This window comes from Ylistrum balloti, unplaced genomic scaffold, assembly GCF_031769215.1.
Source record: "Ylistrum balloti isolate Yb309-2 unplaced genomic scaffold, AGI_CSIRO_Ybal_v1 Utg370380, whole genome shotgun sequence".
Classification (NCBI taxonomy): domain Eukaryota; kingdom Metazoa; phylum Mollusca; class Bivalvia; order Pectinida; family Pectinidae; genus Ylistrum; species Ylistrum balloti.
In genome coordinates, this window is record NW_026782265.1 from 353,491 (window position 1) to 376,739 (window position 23,249).

Genomic DNA, 23,249 nt, shown 5'->3' on the forward strand with positions numbered 1-23,249 from the left:
TATGATAAACCTAGAATGACTCAAATGGCGTGAACCGAACATGCACCAGGCTTATTGCGCGGTGAATTATATTTCTTTAGTTTGATTGGATGAAAATCCTTGCATGAAAAGCTCGCCAACGAAGTAGACGAAGGGGAAAGAAAGACGGCAGAGGATCGCACAATGTCTGGAGGTAGTGCAAATGCGAGGTTCAAACCTAACGAAGGAGACTGGATTTGTCCCGATGCAAAGTAAATATTGAAAACGAAACAAATCTCTTTCAGTAATGACACGCTGGGGATGATTGATAGCCAACTCTTACGACTTCCTCAAACATGTCCCACAGTCAACTCGCGAGCCTACTGGACCCTGTGATAACACAAGGGCATTACGCGATCGGATCGCATGGAGATGTTCGCGCCTTGGTCACTTATGTAGAGTGGGTACACTCTACCGTGGAACGATGGCGAAAATGCCATTAAATGGAATACTTCAGAGATTTCCAATATTTTCCCCTTGTCTCCTTGCTCACGCTTTTCTATGCACGTTACAGTAGTGACACAGGATGAATAAATGATAGGTGTAATTACTATGACAGTAGTCTGTAAACTGTCCTTGACCACTGGTCCTAATATCGACTTGTCTTGTCATACCAAGATGCCCAGGGGCAGGTCAGCCACTGCTTGACGTTAGTGTGTTGGTAAACACACTGGTTTTTACAGCTCGGCTCACTGCTGTGCTTGTAGACATTATAGCTGTTTAGCGTTATTGATAGCATATATAACAATATTATATCAAATTCTGACATTTCGATGCAGAAAATAATTTAAATGAAATCATAGTATGAAAATGGCGGATATCTGTTTGCACCTTTTGTAAAGGGTTGGATTCAAATTTTTATCAAGAATAACAAATTTATTGAATTATGCGGCTAACACCCGTCCTTATCTAAATTTCTTTGGATTAAGTTCGATTTCCAGCTGTCTGTGACCATTCTTGGCAGAGTAATGCCCCTTTGAACTTAGAAAATTCTCATGGAATATTGTTTTCCAGACTTTTTTGGGTTATCCTTTGAGTTATCAAAATGAAATTTAGTATATGGCTTCTTTTTGGAAGTACAGATTAGTTTTGACATCAGTTCGATTTCTTGGTGACCTTGACACTTTATGCAGGCGACACATACAGTTCTGAGGAACTCTTGTGTTTCTTTTATGCTATCTTTCTGAGCTCAAGGCTGTTAGTGAGTATACACATGTGATGGAGCTTTCTAGGACTTCATACCATATTCAGGTTTCAAGGACAGATTAAGAAGAAAATTAAGAAATAGCCAACAAGAGGCCTTTTTGGATTTTGACATTTAAAATTAATTTTATTATCATCAGTTCTTGAATGGCCCTGGATGGACTAGTTATTCTGAGATTTCATAATTTGTAGGTTCCTCATGCTTATTTGAGTTTGGTAATCAGGTGGAAAGAAGGAAAAAGATGCAACTGTCATACATGATAGAAGTAATAAAGACCATTGGATGGTGGCATCATGTAATAATCCCTCAGGGGTTTTTATTATACAAATGTTGTGTCTATCCCTTTCTGTTGATTTATCCATTTGTACATGACATTTGTTCAGCATCCTGGTCCTTTGAGTACCTGATATATGAAACATGTAATGATTAATTGTTAGACTTACCACATGTTTGTGGTCTATTGTCTGATCCATGTTGTGAGTCTTAGATATATCTGTATTTTCTCTGATTTGCAATATCCATATAGGATAAGGTTTATATAGAAATTTACTAAAATGGATATTGCCTTCTTTTCAGGTGTGGAAATGTCAACTTTTCCAGAAGAAGTCAGTGTAATCGGTGTGGCTCAGGTAAAGAAAAAAGTCATTCATTGTTCTAACATCTTTTTGAAAGAGACTTTGGGGGTTGTGGAAAAAGTCTCCGAGTTCAATTTGAGAAAATTGCTGGCAAAACCAGGAATGTCTGGTAGGAATTTGAATTTCCAGTTGCTGACATAATTGAATGAATTATGAAAAGATATCATTTAAGTAGGACCTTAAAAAGTAAAACTTACTTCTGGTGGAGAAGTAAGCTGTGTACATTATTGTGTACCTGATTCTGTTCTGCATTTTAATCTTGTCCAAAGATTTCTTTCAGTTCTCCACCAATCTTTTCAAAACTTGGCATATTTTTATGTATTATTAAAGCATATAGCACTGTTTCCACACTTGACATTTTTACATTTTTCCCAAACCAGATAATGGAGAGGGCTATCATTTTGAATTCTTTTTTGTCTGTCCTTTTGTCCATCCTTCTGCTCTCTTGTCTGGCCCAATATCTTCTACACAGCCAATCACAGGAACATATTATCTGGGATTTGGATTCACTTTGGTGAAATAGTGTGTGGCATATCAAAAGTAAGTCACTCTGACCTAAATTTTGACCTCTGACCTACATCAAAAGGAAAAGAATGTCCAGGCCCTAGCTTTTACACTGCTGGTCACAAGTACTTGACACTGGGGATATAGGTTCACCTGGATGAAATGGTGTTTCTTGTATCAAAGTAGGTTCGTCCTACATTTTAATCTTTTAATTGTATCAAAGAAAAAAACTTATTTGGACCCTATCTCCTGCACTATATTTATAATCATGAGAACTTGGTGAGACAGTAGTTTACTCTGACCTATATTTTTACCTTTAATCTATATGAAAGAAAAGCTTTCTGTGTCCTGTCTATCTTCAACACAACAAATTGTGGGAACTTAATACTTGGGATATCTATGGGTTCACCTTGGTGAGGCAATATGTTGTTTGGGGACTGTGATGCACTGAATTACCTTGTTAGCAATTGTATTAACATTTTGACATTGAAAATATTCTTTTCAGTACACCAAGTCCTGAATATTTCTTCGGCATTGGATGGGCATACATTGTTCTCTCCGTCAGTACCCTTATCAAAATAAAATGAAATAAACTTCTAATAAAAGTAGGTCATGTTTTTTCAGAAAGAAAGGATGGCACTGTTTTCAAGAAGGGTGGTACGGAAATAGGAAAGAATTTAGCCGAGAAGAGTAAAGGCCTATTTAGTGCCGATGATTGGCAATGTAAAAGGTGAGCTATGTAGTAATTCTTGTGAACAACCTCCGTAAAAACTTACTACAACTATTGAAGTGAGAAGATTATACAAAAAATACCAAATTGTATTTATAATTGATACCTTCAGTATTGATAGAATGGGATAACTGAAGTATGGTGTCATCTAATTAAGGTTGATTTTAATGTGAAACTTTAAACAAATATTTTCTAGTTGCGGCAATGTGAACTGGGCACGTAGAATGACCTGCAATGTATGCAATTCACCAAAGTATGGAAAACAGGAGCAGAGAACAGGTAGATGTATTTTAGATTGCACTAGACTCCTCGTGGAATATTGTGTATAGTTGGATGGGGATTCAAATGTTCAACTGCATTTTTGTGTTGAAATTTCAAACTGCTGTGAAATTGCAAGCTATCAACATAACATGTGTTTTATTTGGGTTCAATAAAAGTAACTGACAAATTATTTCACACAAATCATTAACAATGTATGTTCTGATGTCGTAAACATACTTTTTTGTTTGAATTACTGATGTCTGGACATGAAAATGTTTATGTTTGATGTAGTTGTAATTTGTGCCTGGAATACTTTGTTCTTATTTTTTTTTCAGTTGAAATATTTTGATTATAATTGACTGTACTGGAAACTTGTCTTTAACAATGTCTTTGTAGGTTTTGGAGGCGGCTACATGGAAAGAGATGAAGTCGTTGAATATGTTAAAAGAGACGAAGACAGTGAATTTGACGATGTAAGTTTCTGTCTACATTTTTCTAGCAAGTTTTTTTGTTATTCTTAACTTACACAAGACATTTTTATATCTTAAATATCTTGATGAATTCATCTGGATTTTGATATCTGATATACCTTTCATTAGTCCACCAACATCAGATGGTGGGCTCCATTTGTTGTCTGTCCATTCATAAACAATTTTTGTTATCGCTATTTCTTAAAAACTACTATATAGACCTTTATCAAATTTCATGTATAGATTCCTTAAAATTTGGCAGACAGGTGGCCATCTTGGATTTTGACTTTGAAAGTTTGTTATAGCTATTTCTTAAGAAGTACTATATAGACCTTTCTCAAATTTCATGCATAGGTTCCTTGAAAAAAATGGCTGACAGAGCAAAAACAGAGAAGAGAAAAATAAGAAAAGATCCAATTTTCAAAGAGCAAGTTAAGATCAAACCATGGTGGGTGCCAAGATCCCTCTGGGATCTCTTATTTCTTAAAGAATCAGAGTGCGAAAAATGCATTCGTCCACCTGTCTTGGATGGATGAAAAACGGCCCAGGCCGAGCAGTTCTTCAACTGGGCCTCGTCACTTGGGACGAGTGCAGTTAGTTTTTGAAAAACCATAAATATAGGCACTACATTAATTAAAGTCACGTAAAAAGATTAACCAGTCTTAATTTCATTGTTAACTCTCTATATTGGAACTCAATACACATAGGCGTACCACGCAAACAATGGAGCATAGCTTGGTGAGTGCGCACCTGATTCAGGTCATACTAGCATTTCATTGAGGTAGATACACTGTCAGTGATGTTGCAATGCCATCCTGATGTTTACAGTCAATTTCTAATGTCCAGTTTGACCACTCAAATTATTTAGGAAACCCTTCTGAAATTTAGAGCTGACAATATCACATGACAGTTTTGAAAACAAGGCAGTTCATTTATATATACAAACTGGTGTGATAGTGGAGAAAAAGGAAGTGACACAGTATATAAACACCGGTTTTCTGTACCTGAATTTGTTATGGACAAGTACATGTCTGATAAATTTAATTAAGATATACGAGGAAAGTGACATAAATTGCCATCATTTCTGTAAAAGTCTGACTCCAGTCATACACGTTTTGCAAACAATATGCAAAGCTTTGACCTACTGGTAGTTCTAATCGGAAAACTGTCAGTCAGTCCAGCAGAATCCATACGTAATCCTGATTGTTTATCTGATCAGTTGCCGAGCGAAATTCTTGGTTTTCTTCTGTTCATTCTCGGTTTTTTTGCTGACTGATTCACTTGGGAAGCCATTCTTCTTTACAGATGTGGTGTGTCGTATTATCATATGTGATGCATAAATTTACAGAAACAGATCAACAGTGAGAGGCTTTCCTTTTATAATCATTAATTAACATTTTTATGTGCATATTTCAGTAGAAACTATAACTTTTCGTACTGTGATGTACTTGAAATATATATGTAACAATAAAAAAACTGAAAAAAAATCACTTTACTATTATCTGAATGATGATCAGGTTAACTGTTAAAAATTTCGTCAGTGATTTGTTATAAACCTCAGTTAACTGTCTTTGTCCACTACCTGCTTAATTTGGTTAATAATATTAATGGAACATTAGGAAGCAGATTCATTCCAAATTCAATAAGAAATCAACTGACAAAAGCTTTCTCAAGTTAAACAATAAAACGATTCTGAATGTAGCTGTTCCACTACATCACAGCCTTTCTGAAGAATAAGTATTCTAGTATAAAATTCAGATACCTGTAAAACACAGAGTGTTGTTATAGACCTATGGGACTAACACCCATAAATCAACTAAGATATGGTAGTGTGGCCTTCCCTTTTTATCCCCCATGAGGATATTCATTGGCTCCATCCATCTGTCTGTCAAGATATCTACTTATGGGTATCAAGCTAGTATTTTATATCTACATAAAACTTTGTACAGGTATCAAGCTAGTATTTTATACCTACATAAAACTTTGTACAGGTATCAAGCTAGTATTTTATATCTACATAAAACTTTGTACAGGTATCAAGCTAGTATTTTATATCTACATAAAACTTTGTACAGGTATCAAGCTAGTATTTTATACCTACATAAAACTTTGTACAGGTATCAAGCTAGTATTCTATATCTACATAAAACTTTGTACAGGTATCAAGCTAGTATTTTATATCTACATAAAATTTTGTACGGGTATCAAGCTAGTATTCTATATCTACATAAAACTTTGTACAGGTATCAAGCTAGTATGGAGAAGTTGTCCATTAAAACACTTTTACAATTATTAATAACAGTTATATTTAGCATGACTTCAAAACCATCACATATAGTTGCCTAAAACTATGAAGCTATCATTCTGGTAGTACCTTTTGCTATGGAGGAGTTATAATTTGTTTATGATTTTATCGGGGTATAGAAACAAGCAAAACTACAAAGTTTGTTGTCTCTGTAGTAAGATTTCAAAATCATTCAAGATGAATATCTGTAATTTTGTCCTAACACTCTTATTAGTGTTTCATTTATTCTTGTTTCATGAAAACAGATCAAAAACAGAAAAAATTACAAAGGAGGAGTGCCAGTTTGGGCCTTCTGGTGGCCATGACGAATACTTTTTATTTTTTGTCTATTAAAAACTTGAGGTCAGACGGTAATGACATGACATTAATTGCCCTATTTACTAATTAAGTCACACTTGAGCAGGGTTTTTTGTCTTAATGCATCTATAAACAATACGTTTATCACGTGTAGTGTATTTATTTGAAATATTTTTGCAAATATGGATGATATTAAAATGGAAAAAATCAAGTTAGCACCGGGTTTCACAGATAATGAATGACCTTTGTCTATTACTTACAGGATTGTATTTTTGTTTACTGCTTTAGTAAGGGGAATGGTGGTGTTGGGATATTCATTTAGGAGTCACTGTCGCTGTCACAATCTGACCAGTTTTCCACCATCATTGCGTCATCAACACAACTAAGGAATCTTGAGGAGGCAGTTGTTTGTGCAGTATCAGACTGGTGTCAGTCATAAGAAAGATACCATAGGACAGATGCAATGTGGGCACAGCAGCCGACTACTCTGGCACCAACCTTACATTGACAGTACCAGCCTGATATTGGGGTCAGTCCATTAGAATATTCAATCCCAAAGATTGTAGACCTTCGAAGCAACATGTCATGAACGAATCTGAACTTTGATCAAGTCACGTTTCTCCCTGCATAGCATAAGTTCATACTGACCATCTTCAGCTAAATGCTCTTTGGTGTAGGATTTTGCCTGTTTCAGCTGATATACCCCCATGGTAAGATCTCTCAACTCTGGTTCTGATAACTTTGGGAAATCAGGCAAACTGGCCTCATCAAGCTTTACCCAAATAGACCACTTCCTTGTTAACCCTTCTGCCTCAATAAGAGTTTGAAGTTTGTTAGGTGTTTTGGACAATGCCATCATTCTCTCGGCAATTACAATGTCATTGGGAGAATTTGAAGCAAGTGGAGGGCAAAAGGCATTGCAAATTGCACAAACAATTCGTACAAAATCTCCTACAACGGGAATTAATGTGTTTGGCAATACATGTCCCAACGTCTTCCACTGCTTAATCCGTCCATTGGCTGACTCAACAACCCACCTTACCATTGTAACAAGACAGGGTTCATTTGCTTCTTTGACTGTATGCTGCTTCTGACCCTTCGGTAGAAAAAATGGCATTTCTGTTTTGATACCAGAATCCCTCAAAAAATCTGTCACATCTCTAAAACCTCCGTCAACAACAAGGACATCATCATCTTGAAACTAATCATTGATGTTCTCAGTGATAGTTTTGAGCATGTGCTTTGTGATATTGGCATCATTGTTTCGACCATCTGCTAAATACGGACCAAGAACAGACAAGATATAACCATCAGAAGCTACAAGAAGCATTGGCTTCAAGAGAGGACGTGCCTTTTGCATTGAGAAAGAGCGACGTTGGAATGTGTAATTACTGGATTTTTCAACATAAATATAAAAGCCGTCAGCAACAACCAAAGCGACATCCTCACCTGAGGCAAACATTGTCTTTGCAAATATTGTAGTATGGTTTTGGATAACTTGTTATCTTGTAACGTGATGCAGGCCAATGTGGGAAGGAACAGAGCAGAGTGTATACTTTTTCCACACGTTCGCTTTGTCATATTGAACAAAGTAGCTAAAATTGCTACGGACATGCCCGTTTTCAACTTTTCAAGAAGAACAGCTAATGCAGTCCTTGCACTTCTGTTTAGTGAAGAGTACAGAGATGTGTTAACTGACTGTAAAAGCTTGGAAAACTGAGATTTATAAAGTCCTGTGAGTCGATAATAATCTTGATCAGTTAATCCATCAGGTGAATCAAAGTCCAAACAACTTTTTCTAGAAGCCAGTGATCTCAGTGAAAGCAGGATTTCTGATATTTCAGATGAATCCAGTTCTGAGTCTTCACTGGTAGGAGTGAGTGACTGAAGAACATCGGAATGAATATCACCGTCCACTCTATGAGAAGTACAGCACCTAGATGTGTTTTGAATCAAGACATCTGTCTTAATGAAAATCTTAACTCTTATTTCCGTGCATGGTTTCACCATTTTACTTTTTTCATCTCTGGACTTTCCACAAACGAAACATCGCGATTCAGTAAGCGTAGCTCGTGGAATATCAAGTTTGATTTTGTTAGAGTCAGGTGTCTCATTCTGATGGTCTAAACCACTGTTAGAATGCTCTAATGGTTCATGGTGTTTGTAGAATCTCACTCTGCATTTCTTACATACAGGGTCACCTTAACATAAATCTTTATTGATGTTATCTTTCAAGAAAGACAGAACATCTGCCTGATTCAGACAATATATTCTGACTTTATAACCTGCTTTGCAGCAAGCACACTGCTTGTGTACTGGCATTTTACAAAAATAGTTAATAAAAACTAAACAAAATACTATAATGCTATTTTATATATATGTCACACTTGTATGAAGGAAATTATATTTAATGGTTCAGTGATACACAAGATATGTGCATACCGTATTTATTCCAATAAACGCCCTGGGGGCGTGAAATTTTTCAGACAGGGCGATTAATGGAACACAAAATTTCATAATTTGTTGGTCGTGACATGCCATGGCTGCCACTTAAAAACATTGTTTAACAAACTAACGAATTACTCAGCAAAGAATGCATTTGAAAATTGCAGTAATTCCAACATCGTTGTAGCTTTAAACATTGTTGTCAATTGCATTCTAATAACCTGATTTCTTGTATGAAATGACACGATGTCAATCGTGTCAGCTTCAGTTAAAAACGTACAATGTTCATCACCCCTTGTAGGCCAGTCTGTTTCTTAATAAATCCCATATACCTGATAACAATGTCTGGGACAAAACGAAATTACGACACTGCTTTCAAGCTTAATCGCCTTCGCAGAGGAGAAGGGTAAATAAGCCGCCGCGAAAGTGTTTCGTGTTGACAGAAAACGAGTGCGGGACTGGTGTCAAAACAAAGAAAAATTAAAAAATCTTTCTAAAACATCTAAACGCTGTAAAGGAGGTGGAAGGCATGTCAGATATGAAGATATTGACAAAAATCTGATGAGATGGCTACAGGACAGACTGGAGGCCAGAATACGAGTGACATGGGAAAGCATTGCGGTTTGAGGCCTTGCGTATGCATAAGGCAAATGGTAGTCAATCGTTCAAAGCCTCATATGGATGGTTTTCTAAATTCAAAAAGAGACATAACATTTCGTTCAGGCGATCTACACATGTGGCACAACATGAAGTTTCATTAATTGATGATCGTATTGACAGTTTTTTTAATTTCGTGTTCAAAATGCGTCGGCTACGAGAATACCCCGATAGCCATATTGCTAACATGGACGAAACCCCGGTGTGGTTTGACATGCCAGGAAAATCGACATTGGCAATAAAGGGGGAAAAGGAGGTCAGAGTTTACAGTACTGGCCACGAAAAACAAAAAATAACAGTGACACTTGCAGCATATGCCGATGGGACTAAAATTGCCCCCCTTGTGCACATGCCAGGCATTCGTACCCTTCCGAAAGATGACATACCAAGTGGTATTGTGGTATGTATACATGTGCGGGGTGGGACAAAAATCCTGGGCAAACGAGGAAAGTATAAAATTTTGGTTAAAAATACCCTGGGGTGTGAATAATACAGCTAGGTGGTTATTAGTATGGGACCCTTTCCGTGGTCATCTTACTGAAGATGTAAAAAAACTGGTTTGTCAAAAATATAATTCAGACATCTGTGTTATACCCGGAGGATGTACATGTAAGCTACAGCCAGCCGATGTGTCGTGGAATAAACCCTTCAAACAAAAACTTGGAGAGTTGTATGACGAATGGTGTTTCAGTGGCCCAATTGAGAAAACCAAAGCAGGGAATCGTAAAGCCCCATCTAAAGCTGCAATGTTGTCTTGGGTCAAGACAACATGGGATAGCATTAGCCCGGACACAATCAGAAGATCGTTCAAAAAATGCGATATCACAAATTCGCTGGACGGTAGCAAGGATCATATTTTCCAGCATGATTCTGACGATGAGGAATTCCAGGGGTTTAGTGAAAAGGATGTCCAAGCTGCAGATGACGTTTTGCAAAATCTAATGGGTGAAGCGAACGCGCCTTCTATTCCGCAAATAGAAATGAGTGAAAGCAAGAAGACAGTAGTTCGTACGGCAGTCCCGGCCGTTAGGCCTGCAGTATATTGAAATGAACCGTGGATTAAATTGATGTTACTTGTGTACATGTCGTGACAGTGTAATTTTCTTGTGCCAAAATTCATTTGTTCATGTTCATCGATACCAGGAATTTAAAATTTATTAAAAGGTAAGCTTTGTAACCTGACTCCTGAGTTGTTGAAATTTACTGAGAAAACAGGTGGGGGGCGTTTATTAGAGACGGGGCGTTTATTGGAATAAATATGGTAAGTCAATGCATGTACGAACTACACAGAACAAAGTATACTTATATATCTGGATATACCATGTGTTACATACACTGCATTATAGATTACTGAAGTTTGATAGTGTTTGAAACAAGACCGTTAACAAGGTACACATCAGGGTGATGTCATGATGTCATACTATTTTATGTTAAAGCTCTAGTGTCAAACCATCTTATGTTAAAGCTCAAGAATACAACTAATGCACAGAGGGAATTATTATACAGTGAAATTTATTTGAAATAATTTTTCATACAGTATAATTCAATATTCATTTTCATTAACTGGAATAAGAAAGTGACTGGTACTCTTGCACTTTAAATTGTAACTAATATATTTAAATGGCATGCCTCTCTTACCCTGACTGTAACTTCTTCATTGCTCGAATTCATGCAAAAATATTTCAAATAAATACACTGCATGTGATAAACGTATTGCTTATAGATGCATTAAGACAAAAAACAGTGCTCAAGTGTGACTTAATTAGTGATTAGGGCACTTAATTACTGTGACCTACTTTTCAACAATGGCATATTTTTTGGTCATTTTTTCTAATAAAAGTTTTGAAATATATCATCAAATGACATTTAAGAGAAAAAAAGAAAAAAAAATATTTTAGTTTGATAATTATTGCAATAATTATGAATTTGATCCCCCACTCGTCCCCCCTATAACAACTGAACGACCTTGAGCTGACCTTAGATTAATGTCATGTCATTATTGCCTGACCCCAAGTTTTTAATAGACAAAAAATAAAAAGTATTCGTCATGGCCACCAGAAGGCCCAAACTGGCACTCCTCCTTTCACGGTTTTCAGAGCATGGCAACAGAATTATTCAAGAACTCCATTATTTTGTACCAGAAACTTTGTACTAGCTAGCACTTCCTTGGTGCTGAAGAAGTTTGAACTTATTTTTCTTATTTTTTTTGTCAGAGTATAGCATTAATCATTTGTTTTCAGTTTTCACAAGTAATTCTAATATTTATATATATCCATAATAAATGATGTAGCAATGGTTGTTGATAATGTAATCATTTTATTAATTTTAAAAATGATGCCAAACTGTACTCAAATGCATTAATAGTTGATAATCTACATGGAAATATCAGTACTAGGTGGGAATTGAGTTGATACCTGTAATTGTCATATTAACACATATAGATTGTCTTTCAATCCAACAGTGGGGCACTGGGAATAATTGACCTATATAATGTGTATATCTCCTGGGTATTTTTGTTATATCTGTATATCTTTATCACAGTTTGGTCGCAAAAAGAAAAAGTTCAGAAAAAGCATAAGTTCTGAAGGAGTGACAACAAGTGAAAATATGGAACCCAATGAGGAGGAAGAGGAGGAGGATGAAGAAGGCGATTTGTCAAACTACAAGATTGACTCAGAGGAGGTAATTTAAAGATCAGAATGTTGAAGAGAAGGTAATTAAAGGCCCAGATTGACTCTGAGGTGGTAAATTAAAGCCCAGATTGACTCTGTGGTGGTAAATGAAAGCCCAGATCAACTCTGTGGTGGTAAATGAAAGCCCAGATTGACCCTGTGGTGGTAAATGAAACCCAGATCAACTCTGTGGTGGTAAATGAAAGCCCAGATCAACTCTGTGGTGGTAAATGAAAGCCCAGATCAACTCTGTGGTGGTAAATGAAAGCCCAGATCGACTCTGTGGTGGTAAATGAAAGCCCAGATCGACTCTGTGGTGGTAAATGAAAGCCCAGATCGACTCTGTGGTGGTAAATGAAAGCCCAGATCGACTCTGTGGTGGTAAATAAAAGCCCAGATCGACTCTGTGGTGGTAAATGAAAGCCCAGATCGACTCTGTGGTGGTAAATGAAAGCCCAGATTGACTCTGTGGTGGTAAATGAAAGCCCAGATCGACTCTGTGGTGGTAAATGAAAGCCCAGATTGACTCTGTGGTGGTAAATGAAAGCCCAGATTGACCCTGTGGTGGTAAATGAAAGCCCAGATCAACTCTGTGGTGGTAAATGAAAGCCCAGATTGACTCTGTGGTGGTAAATGAAAGCCCAGATCAACTCTGTGGTGGTAAATGAAAGCCCAGATCAACTCTGTGGTGGTAAATGAAAGCCCAGATTGACCCTGTGGTGGTAAATGAAAGCCCAGATTGACCCTGTGGTGGTAAATGAAAGCCCAGATCGACTCTGTGGTGGTAAATGAAAGCCCAGATTGACTCTGTGGTGGTAAATGAAAGCCCAGATTGACCCTGTGGTGGTAAATGAAAGCCCAGATCAACTCTGTGGTGGTAAATGAAAGCCCAGATCAACTCTGTGGTGGTAAATGAAAGCCCAGATTGACCCTGTGGTGGTAAATGAAAGCCCAGATTGACCCTGTGGTGGTAAATGAAAGCCCAGATCGACTCTGTGGTGGTAAATGAAAGCCCAGATTGACTCTGTGGTGGTAAATGAAAGCCCAGATTGACCCTGTGGTGGTAAATGAAAGCCCAGATCAACTCTGTGGTGGTAAATGAAAGCCCAGATCAACTCTGTGGTGGTAAATTAAAGGCCCAGATTGACCCTGTGGTGGTAAATGAAAGCCCAGATCAACTCTGTGGTGGTAAATGAAAGCCCAGATCAACTCTGTGGTGGTAAATGAAAGCCCAGATCAACTCTGTGGTGGTAAATGAAAGCCCAGATCAACTCTGTGGTGGTAAATGAAAGCCCAGATCGACTCTGAGGTGGTAAATGAAAGCCCAGATCGACTCTGTGGTGGTAAATGAAAGCCCAGATTGACCCTGAGGTTTATCATATATTAGTTTATTAAGCCCCAAAGGAGGTAGTTTACAGACAAGATTGACTCAGAGGAGGAAACTTAATCCTCATTATTAAGTTCAAGAATAACATATTCCTTGTTCCTACTATTTTTCAGAAATTTCATCCTGTTTCGTATGGTTGATATAAAAAAAAAGAAATAAGTAAAATTTGAATCACAGGAAATTATGAATTTTGTACATTCTGTCTAAAAACAGAATGGTTGTTCATTGATAGGAAGAAGATGGGGAAGATGATTTGAGCAAATATGACTTGGATGGTAGTGATGAAGAGGATGACAGGCGATCAAACTCATCTTCTAGTTCATCTTCAAGGTCAAGCTCATCTTCCTCAAGATCCTCCTCCTCCTCACGATCAAGGTCATCCTCAAGGAACCGAAGGAAGAGAAGCAATAGGTCCAGGTCCAGGTAACTTGGTGGAAAGGGTAAAGGGTAGAGGTCAAAAGGTCAATATCACTATTGATTCTTTTCTTTATTTACCCATCTTGGTCAATAAAATGAATATGTTTCTGTAGAATCTCACATAAAATGAAATGTTTAGCTGAAAATAGAGAGCTTATCAAAATATATATATAGATTAATTTCTAATAATTTTAAGAAACTAACTTGTTGTTTTAATTTTTGTAATTTGAACAAAGGTTTTGTGCTACTTGACTCTAACATTGATGTTGCTTCCATGCAAAAACTAATATTTAGAAGCATATATTAAACAAAAGTCCTGAATATATGAAGGCATGTCGATTAATTTAGACAATTTCCTAAACAGTTATGGGAGGAAGACTGTGTGCAATTTCAAATTGTCAGGTCAGCTTAATAATAGAACACATAAATAAGTAGGATGAAATATATGTATTCCTGTGGTTTGTGATGTGGTTCACTTATAGTGCAGTGATGACAATTAAGTCCAATGTTTATTGTAAATTTTCATCTATATATTTATATTAATGTATATATTTACAAATTACATTCAAACAGTTCAGGCAAAAGCCTGAGAGAGCAGTCATGCTGCCAGTAGAGACTCTCCTCTCTGGCCTTTACTCCTAGCAGACCAAGAGAGGTCTATTTATACCAAAATGTTATGAAACTGTAGGTTAAGTAATGTTACACAATAGATATACAGGCTAACTTTCAGATTCTGTCAGACCTTCTGTAGGATTGCTTTTGTTGTAGATCAGAGTCACCAAGATCAAAGAGGTACAAAGGTCGATCAAGGTCACCAAGGGACAGAAAGTCAGGATCCCGGAGGTCGAGGTTTGGTGATAACGGACATAATACATCATCATAGACAGTCATCGTTTTGGTGATTTGTCAATAACGGTCCTAAATTATGAATATTTTTTGTTTCAAGTATTCAAAATACACTCTGATAATTCAGGAGTTTGTGGACTTTTCTTAACATGTCCATTTTTGAGTCTCAGTGTAAAACTCAGTTTGAAAAGTTTTGTTTTTCAGATCAAGTTCCTCTGAAGACCATCGACACAGTAACAATAGAAGTCATTCTAGATATTCCCCTCAGTCAGGCAGCTACAAGGATGGATACAATCGGTCGAGGTTTGGAGTTCACAGCAAATATTATAGAGATTAAGGCATCTTTATCATCAATGAGAAAGACATCTACAGAATCAGAATGACAAGAAAGACATCTACAGAATCAGACTGACAAGAAAGACATCTACAGAATCAGACTGACAAGAAAGACATCTACAGAATCAGACTGACAAGAAAGACATCTACAGAATCAGACTGACAAGAAAGACATCTACAGAATCAGAATGACAAGAAAGACATCTACAGAATCAGACTGACAAGAAAGACATCTACAGAATCAGACTGACAAGAAAGACATCTACAGAATCAGAATGACAAGAAAGACATCTACAGAATCAGAATGACAAGAAAGACATCTACAGAATCAGACTGACAAGAAAGACATCTACAGAATCAGAATGACAAGAAAGACATCTACAGAATCAGACTGACAAGAAAGACATCTACAGAATCAGACTGACAAGAAAGACATCTACAGAATCAGAATGACAAGAAAGACATCTACAGAATCAGACTGACAAGAAAGACATCTACAGAATCAGACTGACAAGAAAGACATCTACAGAATCAGACTGACAAGAAAGACATCTACAGAATCAGAATGACAAGAAAGACATCTACAGAATCAGACCGACAAGAAAGACATCTACAGAATCAGACTGACAAGAAAGACATCTACAGAATCAGACTGACAAGAAAGACATCTACAGAATCAGACTGACAAGAAAGACATCTACAGAATCAGAATGACAAGAAAGACATCTACAGAATCAGAATGACAAGAAAGACATCTACAGAATCAGACTGACAAGAAAGACATCTACAGAATCAGACTGACAAGTAAGAAATCTACAGAATCAGACTGACAAGAAAGACATCTACAGAATCAGACTGACAAGAAAGAAAGGTACTGAATCAGACTGACAAGAAAGACATCTACTGAATCAGACTGACAAGAAAGACATCTACAGAATCAGACAGACAAGAAAGACATCTACAGAATCAGACTGACAAGAAAGACATCTACAGAATCAGACTGACAAGAAAGACATCTACAGAATCAGACCGACAAGAAAGACATCTACAGAATCAGACCGACAAGAAAGACATCTACAGAATCAGACCGACAAGAAAGACATCTACAGAATCAGACTGACAAGAAAGACATCTACAGAATCAGACTGACAAGAAAGACATCTACTGAATCAGACTGACAAGAAAGACATCTACAGAATCAGACTGACAAGAAAGACATCTACTGAATCAGACTGACAAGAAAGACATCTACTGAATCAGACTGACAAGAAAGGCATCTACTGAATCAGACCGACAAGAAAGACATCTACAGAATCAGTTCTTTTATTATTACCTAATGTGGAATTAAACACCTCAAAACTCTTAATTACTTGTTGGTCAACAAAATTTGAGAAGACTGAGAAATTTGGTGGATAGTTCTGTTACATGTGATGACAGCGACGCTGATACAATGATCTAGAGATACATCGAGGAGGATTGGTGTTGCCACCTGTGCACTTTTTTTGTCAATTACATGATAATTACATTATACACCAATGAGATGCATGTTTACAAGATACTACTGCAAACAGCTCCTTAACACCACAATATCACATAAGTTTTTAATTGACAGCCAGTATGGTTTTGACCCTCAGATTACAGCCAGCATAAATCACTACAGTTATTAGTCAAGATACTCACTGAAATACATACAAAATATTCATTTACGAAATGCTTAGTCTCAATGTGAATGTGGCAAAGGATCAGACATAGACATGACTTTTCTGTCAGCATCAATTAGTACTACATGTACTGCAACTAACTGGTATGGATTTAGATGTTATGGAGTGTTTCAAGAAGGGACAAAAACATGGGTCACATTTTGGGTGAAAACATAAAATTCTGGTGGATTTTGAGCGTTGCAGGGTACTTCAAAAATATTCAAAGTGATTTGAAATTATGTACGGCTTTTGGAGTTTTTAAATAATTCTATACAGATTCTTTCTTGAATTTTATTATTTATTGTATATCACAATATTTGATTGATTTTTTTTAATTTTCAGATACTAAAAGCTGGAGATGACATACAGAATCAGGCGAATGATGGCGCAGAGGATCTCTGATAGTTTATATACCGTACCTGTGAAAGGACAACCTGAAATGATAGGAAGATTAAGTTTGATCCAGCCAATGAATTAGGCCTCATTTTGAAAGGCTAATGAAAGGATTATAATCAAAAGCAATAATTGACATAACCAGGAACTTATTCCATTTAACAAAAGGTTTTCAATGTTCTCTGCAAGGTTTTTCTCCAAAGTAAGGTGTAAATCATGTCAGTACAGAGAATTTGTTATTTGTTAGTTTGGCATCACTTGCAAGTTCAATGGAAACTTTTGAGGTCCTCCACTTGTCTGTGCCGACAAATCTGGTAAGTCAAGAGAATAAATCAGGTGAACAGTGGAAGCTTTTGAATGAGTCCCTGTGTTTAGTTTATCATAGCAAGTCAGGACAGATTGGACTCGAGATACATGAGAGAGAGAGAGGTTTTATTGTCTATTAGAGCTTTTTAAGTCGGGACACTGGTGTCATGGCTTTGAACAAATTTGGGTTATATAAAAGGAAGACAATTCAGTCTCTTTTTCTATAAAAAAAAATATATATATATGTGTGTGTATATATATAAATGGAAAATTCAGAGAATATGATGTATACAATACAGTATTAAGTTCCTTTGTCAGAAAATATTCTGTCCAATATATTAATGCAAAAATCTTGTGATTTCCTCAAAAAAATATGTTGTTACACCAACATTAGACATTGTAAGATGCCTGCCTAAGAAGAACCATGCCGGATTTGCTGATGGGTTCTGACAACTTTTATTTAAAGTGGTTTTGTTGAATGATACATACACATAGAAATAGTGTGAAGACTCTGTAATCCAAACTCTGTATGCTGTAAATCACTTTCATGTAGTATTTATTTTTGCCTCCATTGGCGAGGAGAGCCAAATGCTAATTTCAATCTCTAGCGATTATTTGTATGAATCTCTTGATGACATCCTTGTTTTTCTGCTGTTAACTTGCTTTTACTTCTGTTAGCATTTGATATTATCCCAAACAAATCTGCTAGATGTGTTACTTTTAAAATTCAAGCATTTTCATTTTCAGAGTTCTTACACAACTACCACAGTATTACTGATTGTAAACTGTGCCACAAAATGATACCATTCAAACATACAGTTACATGCCAGAAGTCAGAAATCAAGCTTGTGAGTCACATGTGTTGTTGTAAATCCCTGATGCTATAATTAATCCGATGATAGTGGGCCATTCAAATACCCTGCATCGTGGTCTGTGGTTCGTCCTTCCACCTGTCCGTAAACAGTTTTGTTATCGCTATTTCTAGAGAAGAACTGGATGGATCTTTCTCAAATTGCTTATGTAGGTTCCCCTTGGTTCCGAGTAATGTCTGTTTGATTTTGGGACTGATCAAATAAAACAGGTGGCCATCTTGGATTTTTCGTTAATGAAGTTTTTATCACTATTTTTTGGAAAGTACTGTAATGATCTTTCTCATATTTCATGTGTCGGTTCCCCTTGGTCCTTAGTTGTGCTCGTCTAATTTTGGACAGATCAGAAAACAAAATCGCAGACAGGTGGCCATCTTTGATTTTCACGTTGCAAGATTGTTATCACTTTTTCCTGAGAAGTGCTGGATAGATCTTTCTCAAATTTCTTATGTAGGTTCCCTTTAGTCCCTAGTCGTGCTCGTTTGATTTTAGGACTGATCAGAAGAACAAAATGGCAGAAAGACGGCCATCTTAGATTTCGACTTTGAGAGTTTGTTTTCACTATTTCTTGAGAAATACGTAGCATAGATCTTTCTCAAATTTCATGTGTATGTTTCCCGTGATCCCTTGTTGTGCCCATCTAATTTTGGTACTGATCAGAAAAAACAAAATAGCTGACAGACAGCCATTTTTGATTTTGCAAAGTAAAGATTGTTATTGCTATTTCTGAAGAAGTACTGAATGGATATCTCTCAAATTTTTTAAGTATGTTCCCTTTAGTCTCTCCTTGTGCCCATATAATAAGGAGACTGATCAGAAGAAACGAAATGTTTTATCATTAAGAGCAAAAGCAGAGAAGAGAAGAGAAAATAAGGAAAAAGATCCAACTTTCAAAGAGCAATTAACGATGAAACAATGGTGGGTGCCAAGATCCTTCTGGGATCTCTTGTGTTGGAAAGGTGCTAAAATACATGTATTTGCAATAGGAGTTAAACTTTATAACATACAAAATATCAGCTTTATTAAATTACAAAATGAAATATAGGCAACCATGAAAAAGACATCACCACTGGGACGACTACTTTAAATAGCAGTCACTGAAGGGTAACATTAATCACAATAATGTCTGGCCAGTTGAGGTCCCGTCATCTTGAACATAACTCATTTCATTCTTAAAACATAAAAGCATATTGAGTACTCTTTTTTGTTTCTTATTTATTAGTCTGAAGAAGTCTGAAGTCCGGTAAATAAATTCAGTATGGACACAGCTTTGATTTATCACATGACTGAATTACTTTTCAGATATAGTCGTATGACTCATAAGCAAAATACCAGCCAATATGTTTCCACAGTCTAGTAGTTCATCATTCACAAATTAAAAGTCATTCCCAGATAAGCATTTGTGAAATCATGTATTTGAGAATATGTCTGTAGAGGTAAGTTCTCGAAATAAAGTATTCGCTAAATCCAAGTATTCTATTTACAGACCTAATGTGTTCAGTTACAGTTGTTGAATAATTTGACTAAGGATGATACCACATGTGACTGTTAGTAGTGGCAAACCTGGTGAATTGTGTGTGTTTATATTGTAAATAGAATAGTGCTAGTGACCCATATGTCATCACTCCAAACATCTTACAGAACTTTTCACATCACAGTATAAATGATGGGCATGATGGTAACTAAGATAATCAGGGGTTCATTAGTAGAGAGAATATACAATATTCATACAAATGTGTACACAACCATATGTAACATGTTTTATTGTAATCCTTACTATTGTAACAAAATTGATAGACCAATCTTATCAAGCATTTTATAAAGTTGCAAAGATACTTTAGTACATGTAACATCAGTCTACAGAATCGGGGTACACTGTAACATCACGGCCTACAGAATCGGGGTACACTGTAACATCACGGCCTACAGAATCGTGGTACACTGTAACATCACGGCCTACAGAATCGGGGTACACTGTAAACTCACGGCCTACAGAATCGGGGTACACTAACATCACGGCCTACAGAATCGGGGTACACTGTAACATCACGGCCTACAGAATCGGGGTACACTGTAAACTCACGGCCTACAGAATCGGGGTACACTAACATCACGGCCTACAGAATCGGGGTACACTGTAACATCACGGCCTACAGAATCGGGGTACACTGTAACATCACGGCCTACAGAATCGGGGTACACTGTAACATCACGGCCTACAGAATCGGGGTACACTGTAACATCCCTGTGTTATTGGTGTAGATGATCCAGCAAGTTTCTGATTGTTTACTCATTGTACTGTGGTTCAAAAAGTAAAAACTTAAAAGTAAATTCTACCACTGACATCGGGATATTGTAACAAAGGTATAACATTGATATATAAATATAAACTTAATTCATTTTACAACAATAGGGAAACAAGCTATTAATCGCTCTTGTTGATTTGGATGAAAGCATAGGAGGGGTCTATTGGAGGAAAAAGAGTACCCGGGAAAAGCCTCAGGAACTGGCAAGTGACCCCCATACCTTTTCACATCCACTCAGGGAATCGAACTATAGATGTTTAAGTACGAGTGCATCACCACTGCACCCTTCCACAATAAGTCTTAACCTTAAAGGCATTGGTTTTCAACAACCAGAAACCAAAACTTCAACTATCCATGTCTTTTCCAAAAAACTTCAACTATCCATGTCTTTTCCAAAAAACTTCAACTATCCATGTCTTTTCCAAAAAACTTCAACTATCCATGTCTTTTCCAAAAAACTTCAACTATCCATGTCTTTTCCAAAAAACTTCAACTATCCATGTCTTTTCCAAAAAACTTCAATAGGTTAATTCTACTTTTTTAAACTCTAGGCTACTTTGCTGATTACAATTCATGACTAAATATATTTTAAAAAAAATTAAAAGCAGGAAAATTTAAAATGGAAGCGATCACTTTTGGTCATTCTGTTTATAAAAAAACAGCCTTACTTTTTTATGGTAAGTATACGCCACAGATCTCATCAGGTGTACAGGATTTTGACAGAAGCTTAATTTCAAGGCTGTTACATTACTGGTCTCAGGAAACACAGGTGTTCCTTAAAGTTAAATGGCTTCAAGTTCTTGTGTTGAGAGGTCATCCCCATTTTTGCAAACTGAATTATCTTACAGTGCTAAAGTATATCTTTTTACTGATATGTATCTAGAGTAACTTAGGCTGGGATGAAGATTCTGGTGTCAAGAACATGCCAAACAAGTCTGTAATTTCTTTAAGTCATTCTGGTAATCAGATCATTGATTTGTAATGACAATCATAACAGACCACTTCAATGCATCCTTATAGAGAAGTACCATGTTTTGTTTTCTGTCAGTGTTCATGGTGGGGGTTTACTTTTCATAAAGGTATTATGTATTTAAAATTAACTTCATGAATGAAATGTTTTAGCAAATTTTGTTTTAATTCATTTGTTTGTTCCATTAGTATATAAACAGACATTAAATGTTGGATGAGAATGATACATTGGGTTCTGTTGTTTGTGATTGGACACCTTTTATCAGTAAGCCAGCTAGGAAGTACTTAATAGTACTTGCCACCTCAAAGTCATCATATATCACCTATAGGTATAATATTAAGCTTCCAATACTTATAATCCCCTGCAGTCTTCGGCAGTTTCTCTGACATCTTGTATTTTGGGGACATCAGAGAGCCCAAGAATATGGTCTGCTGCATTCCATTGCATGATTGCAGGGGTCAACTAATAGAGGTTCCCTGGAGAAAAGGGGTTTTTTTGGTGGTTATCTTCTTCAAGGGGACAAAAATAGATCTGCTACCCACAATACAACACTTTGAATTTTTTTCTTTCTGTCCGTCTGCTCATTCTTTGTTTTCATTTTCAGTTTTTAGTGACCATCATGACACCTGTCCACATTTGACAATGGCTGTTGAAAGACATTAAACCTCATGCCTCGAATAAAAATAATGGTTATTCTTCAGCTTCTTAGAAATAAAATGTCAGTATTCCATCCACAAAAAGAAATTATTTGCTCTTTTTTTATTGTTTCAATAGCTTTGTACATGTACTTTGATTCACCAAGGTTTGCCAGACAAAATTACCCTTGAAAAAGAAAGGTTATGTGCTCTGCCTCCTGACCATGACTTGTAAAAGCCATTATGATATTTAATGACCTATCCTTAACTGTGGGTACTTCTGATAATCAAGGCACAATGAAGCGTAATGGCCTGATTTGATGGCAGTACATCATGGACTCGGACCTAAGTTTGTTATTAAGTTCAACGATACTTGCTTGCTAAATATACATATTAAGTGTTTGTAATCAATATCATGTTGAGTTACCTCCCTTTTCGAAAAGTTATGTACCTTTGGGAATGTAATGATGTACTGGCTTCTGTCATACTAATGATTGGATTTCAGGAAACTGGCTTGCAATAATCCATATACAATGTAATTGTGTGTAATCTTTACTGGGTTGAATTATCTCCCCTTTTCGGAAATTTTGGTTCCTTTTAGAATCTGATGATGTTCCAGTGCTGAATAGATTTCAATGAAATTTAATGGTAATAATCTTTATATATTTTAGATGTGTGTAATCTTTGTCAGGTTTAGTTATTTCCTGTGTCTCAAAGTTTTGCCTCAATATTGTTGACATTTACAAAGGACTCTTTTCTCTGACAATTTCTTGCACTGCTGCATTGTTCAAAAATGACATTGCAAAATTACATCACGGACAACAGATGTAGTTAAAACAAATGACCACGATCCACTTGCAAGATCACTGGGGTGATGTCGGTTAAA

General features: G+C 36.5%; 1 protein-coding gene across 1 annotated transcript; it reads left to right on the plus strand.

Moving 5' to 3' along the window:
• The first annotated feature begins 145 nt into the window (after positions 1-145).
• LOC132554110 (zinc finger Ran-binding domain-containing protein 2-like) lies at positions 146-21,951 on the plus strand. The gene is made up of 10 exons (XM_060218409.1): positions 146-230; positions 1,799-1,851; positions 2,986-3,091; positions 3,288-3,370; positions 3,749-3,825; positions 12,068-12,208; positions 13,818-14,008; positions 14,771-14,851; positions 15,053-15,151; positions 17,227-21,951. Exons 1-10 carry the CDS (start codon positions 163-165, stop codon positions 17,231-17,233), a joined length of 906 nt encoding a protein of 301 aa, XP_060074392.1. The 5' UTR covers positions 146-162; the 3' UTR covers positions 17,234-21,951.
• The last annotated feature ends 1,298 nt before the right edge of the window (positions 21,952-23,249 follow it).

Coding starts and splice junctions, on each gene's coding strand:
- LOC132554110 (XM_060218409.1), top strand. CDS start 163: ATGTCTGGAGGTAGTGCAAATGCGAGGTTCAAACCTAACGAAGGAGAC. Junction 12,209..13,817: donor ACAAGATTGACTCAGAGGAG/GTAATTTAAAGA, acceptor GTTCATTGATAG/GAAGAAGATGGGGAAGATGA. Junction 14,852..15,052: donor TCAGGATCCCGGAGGTCGAG/GTTTGGTGATAA, acceptor TTTGTTTTTCAG/ATCAAGTTCCTCTGAAGACC.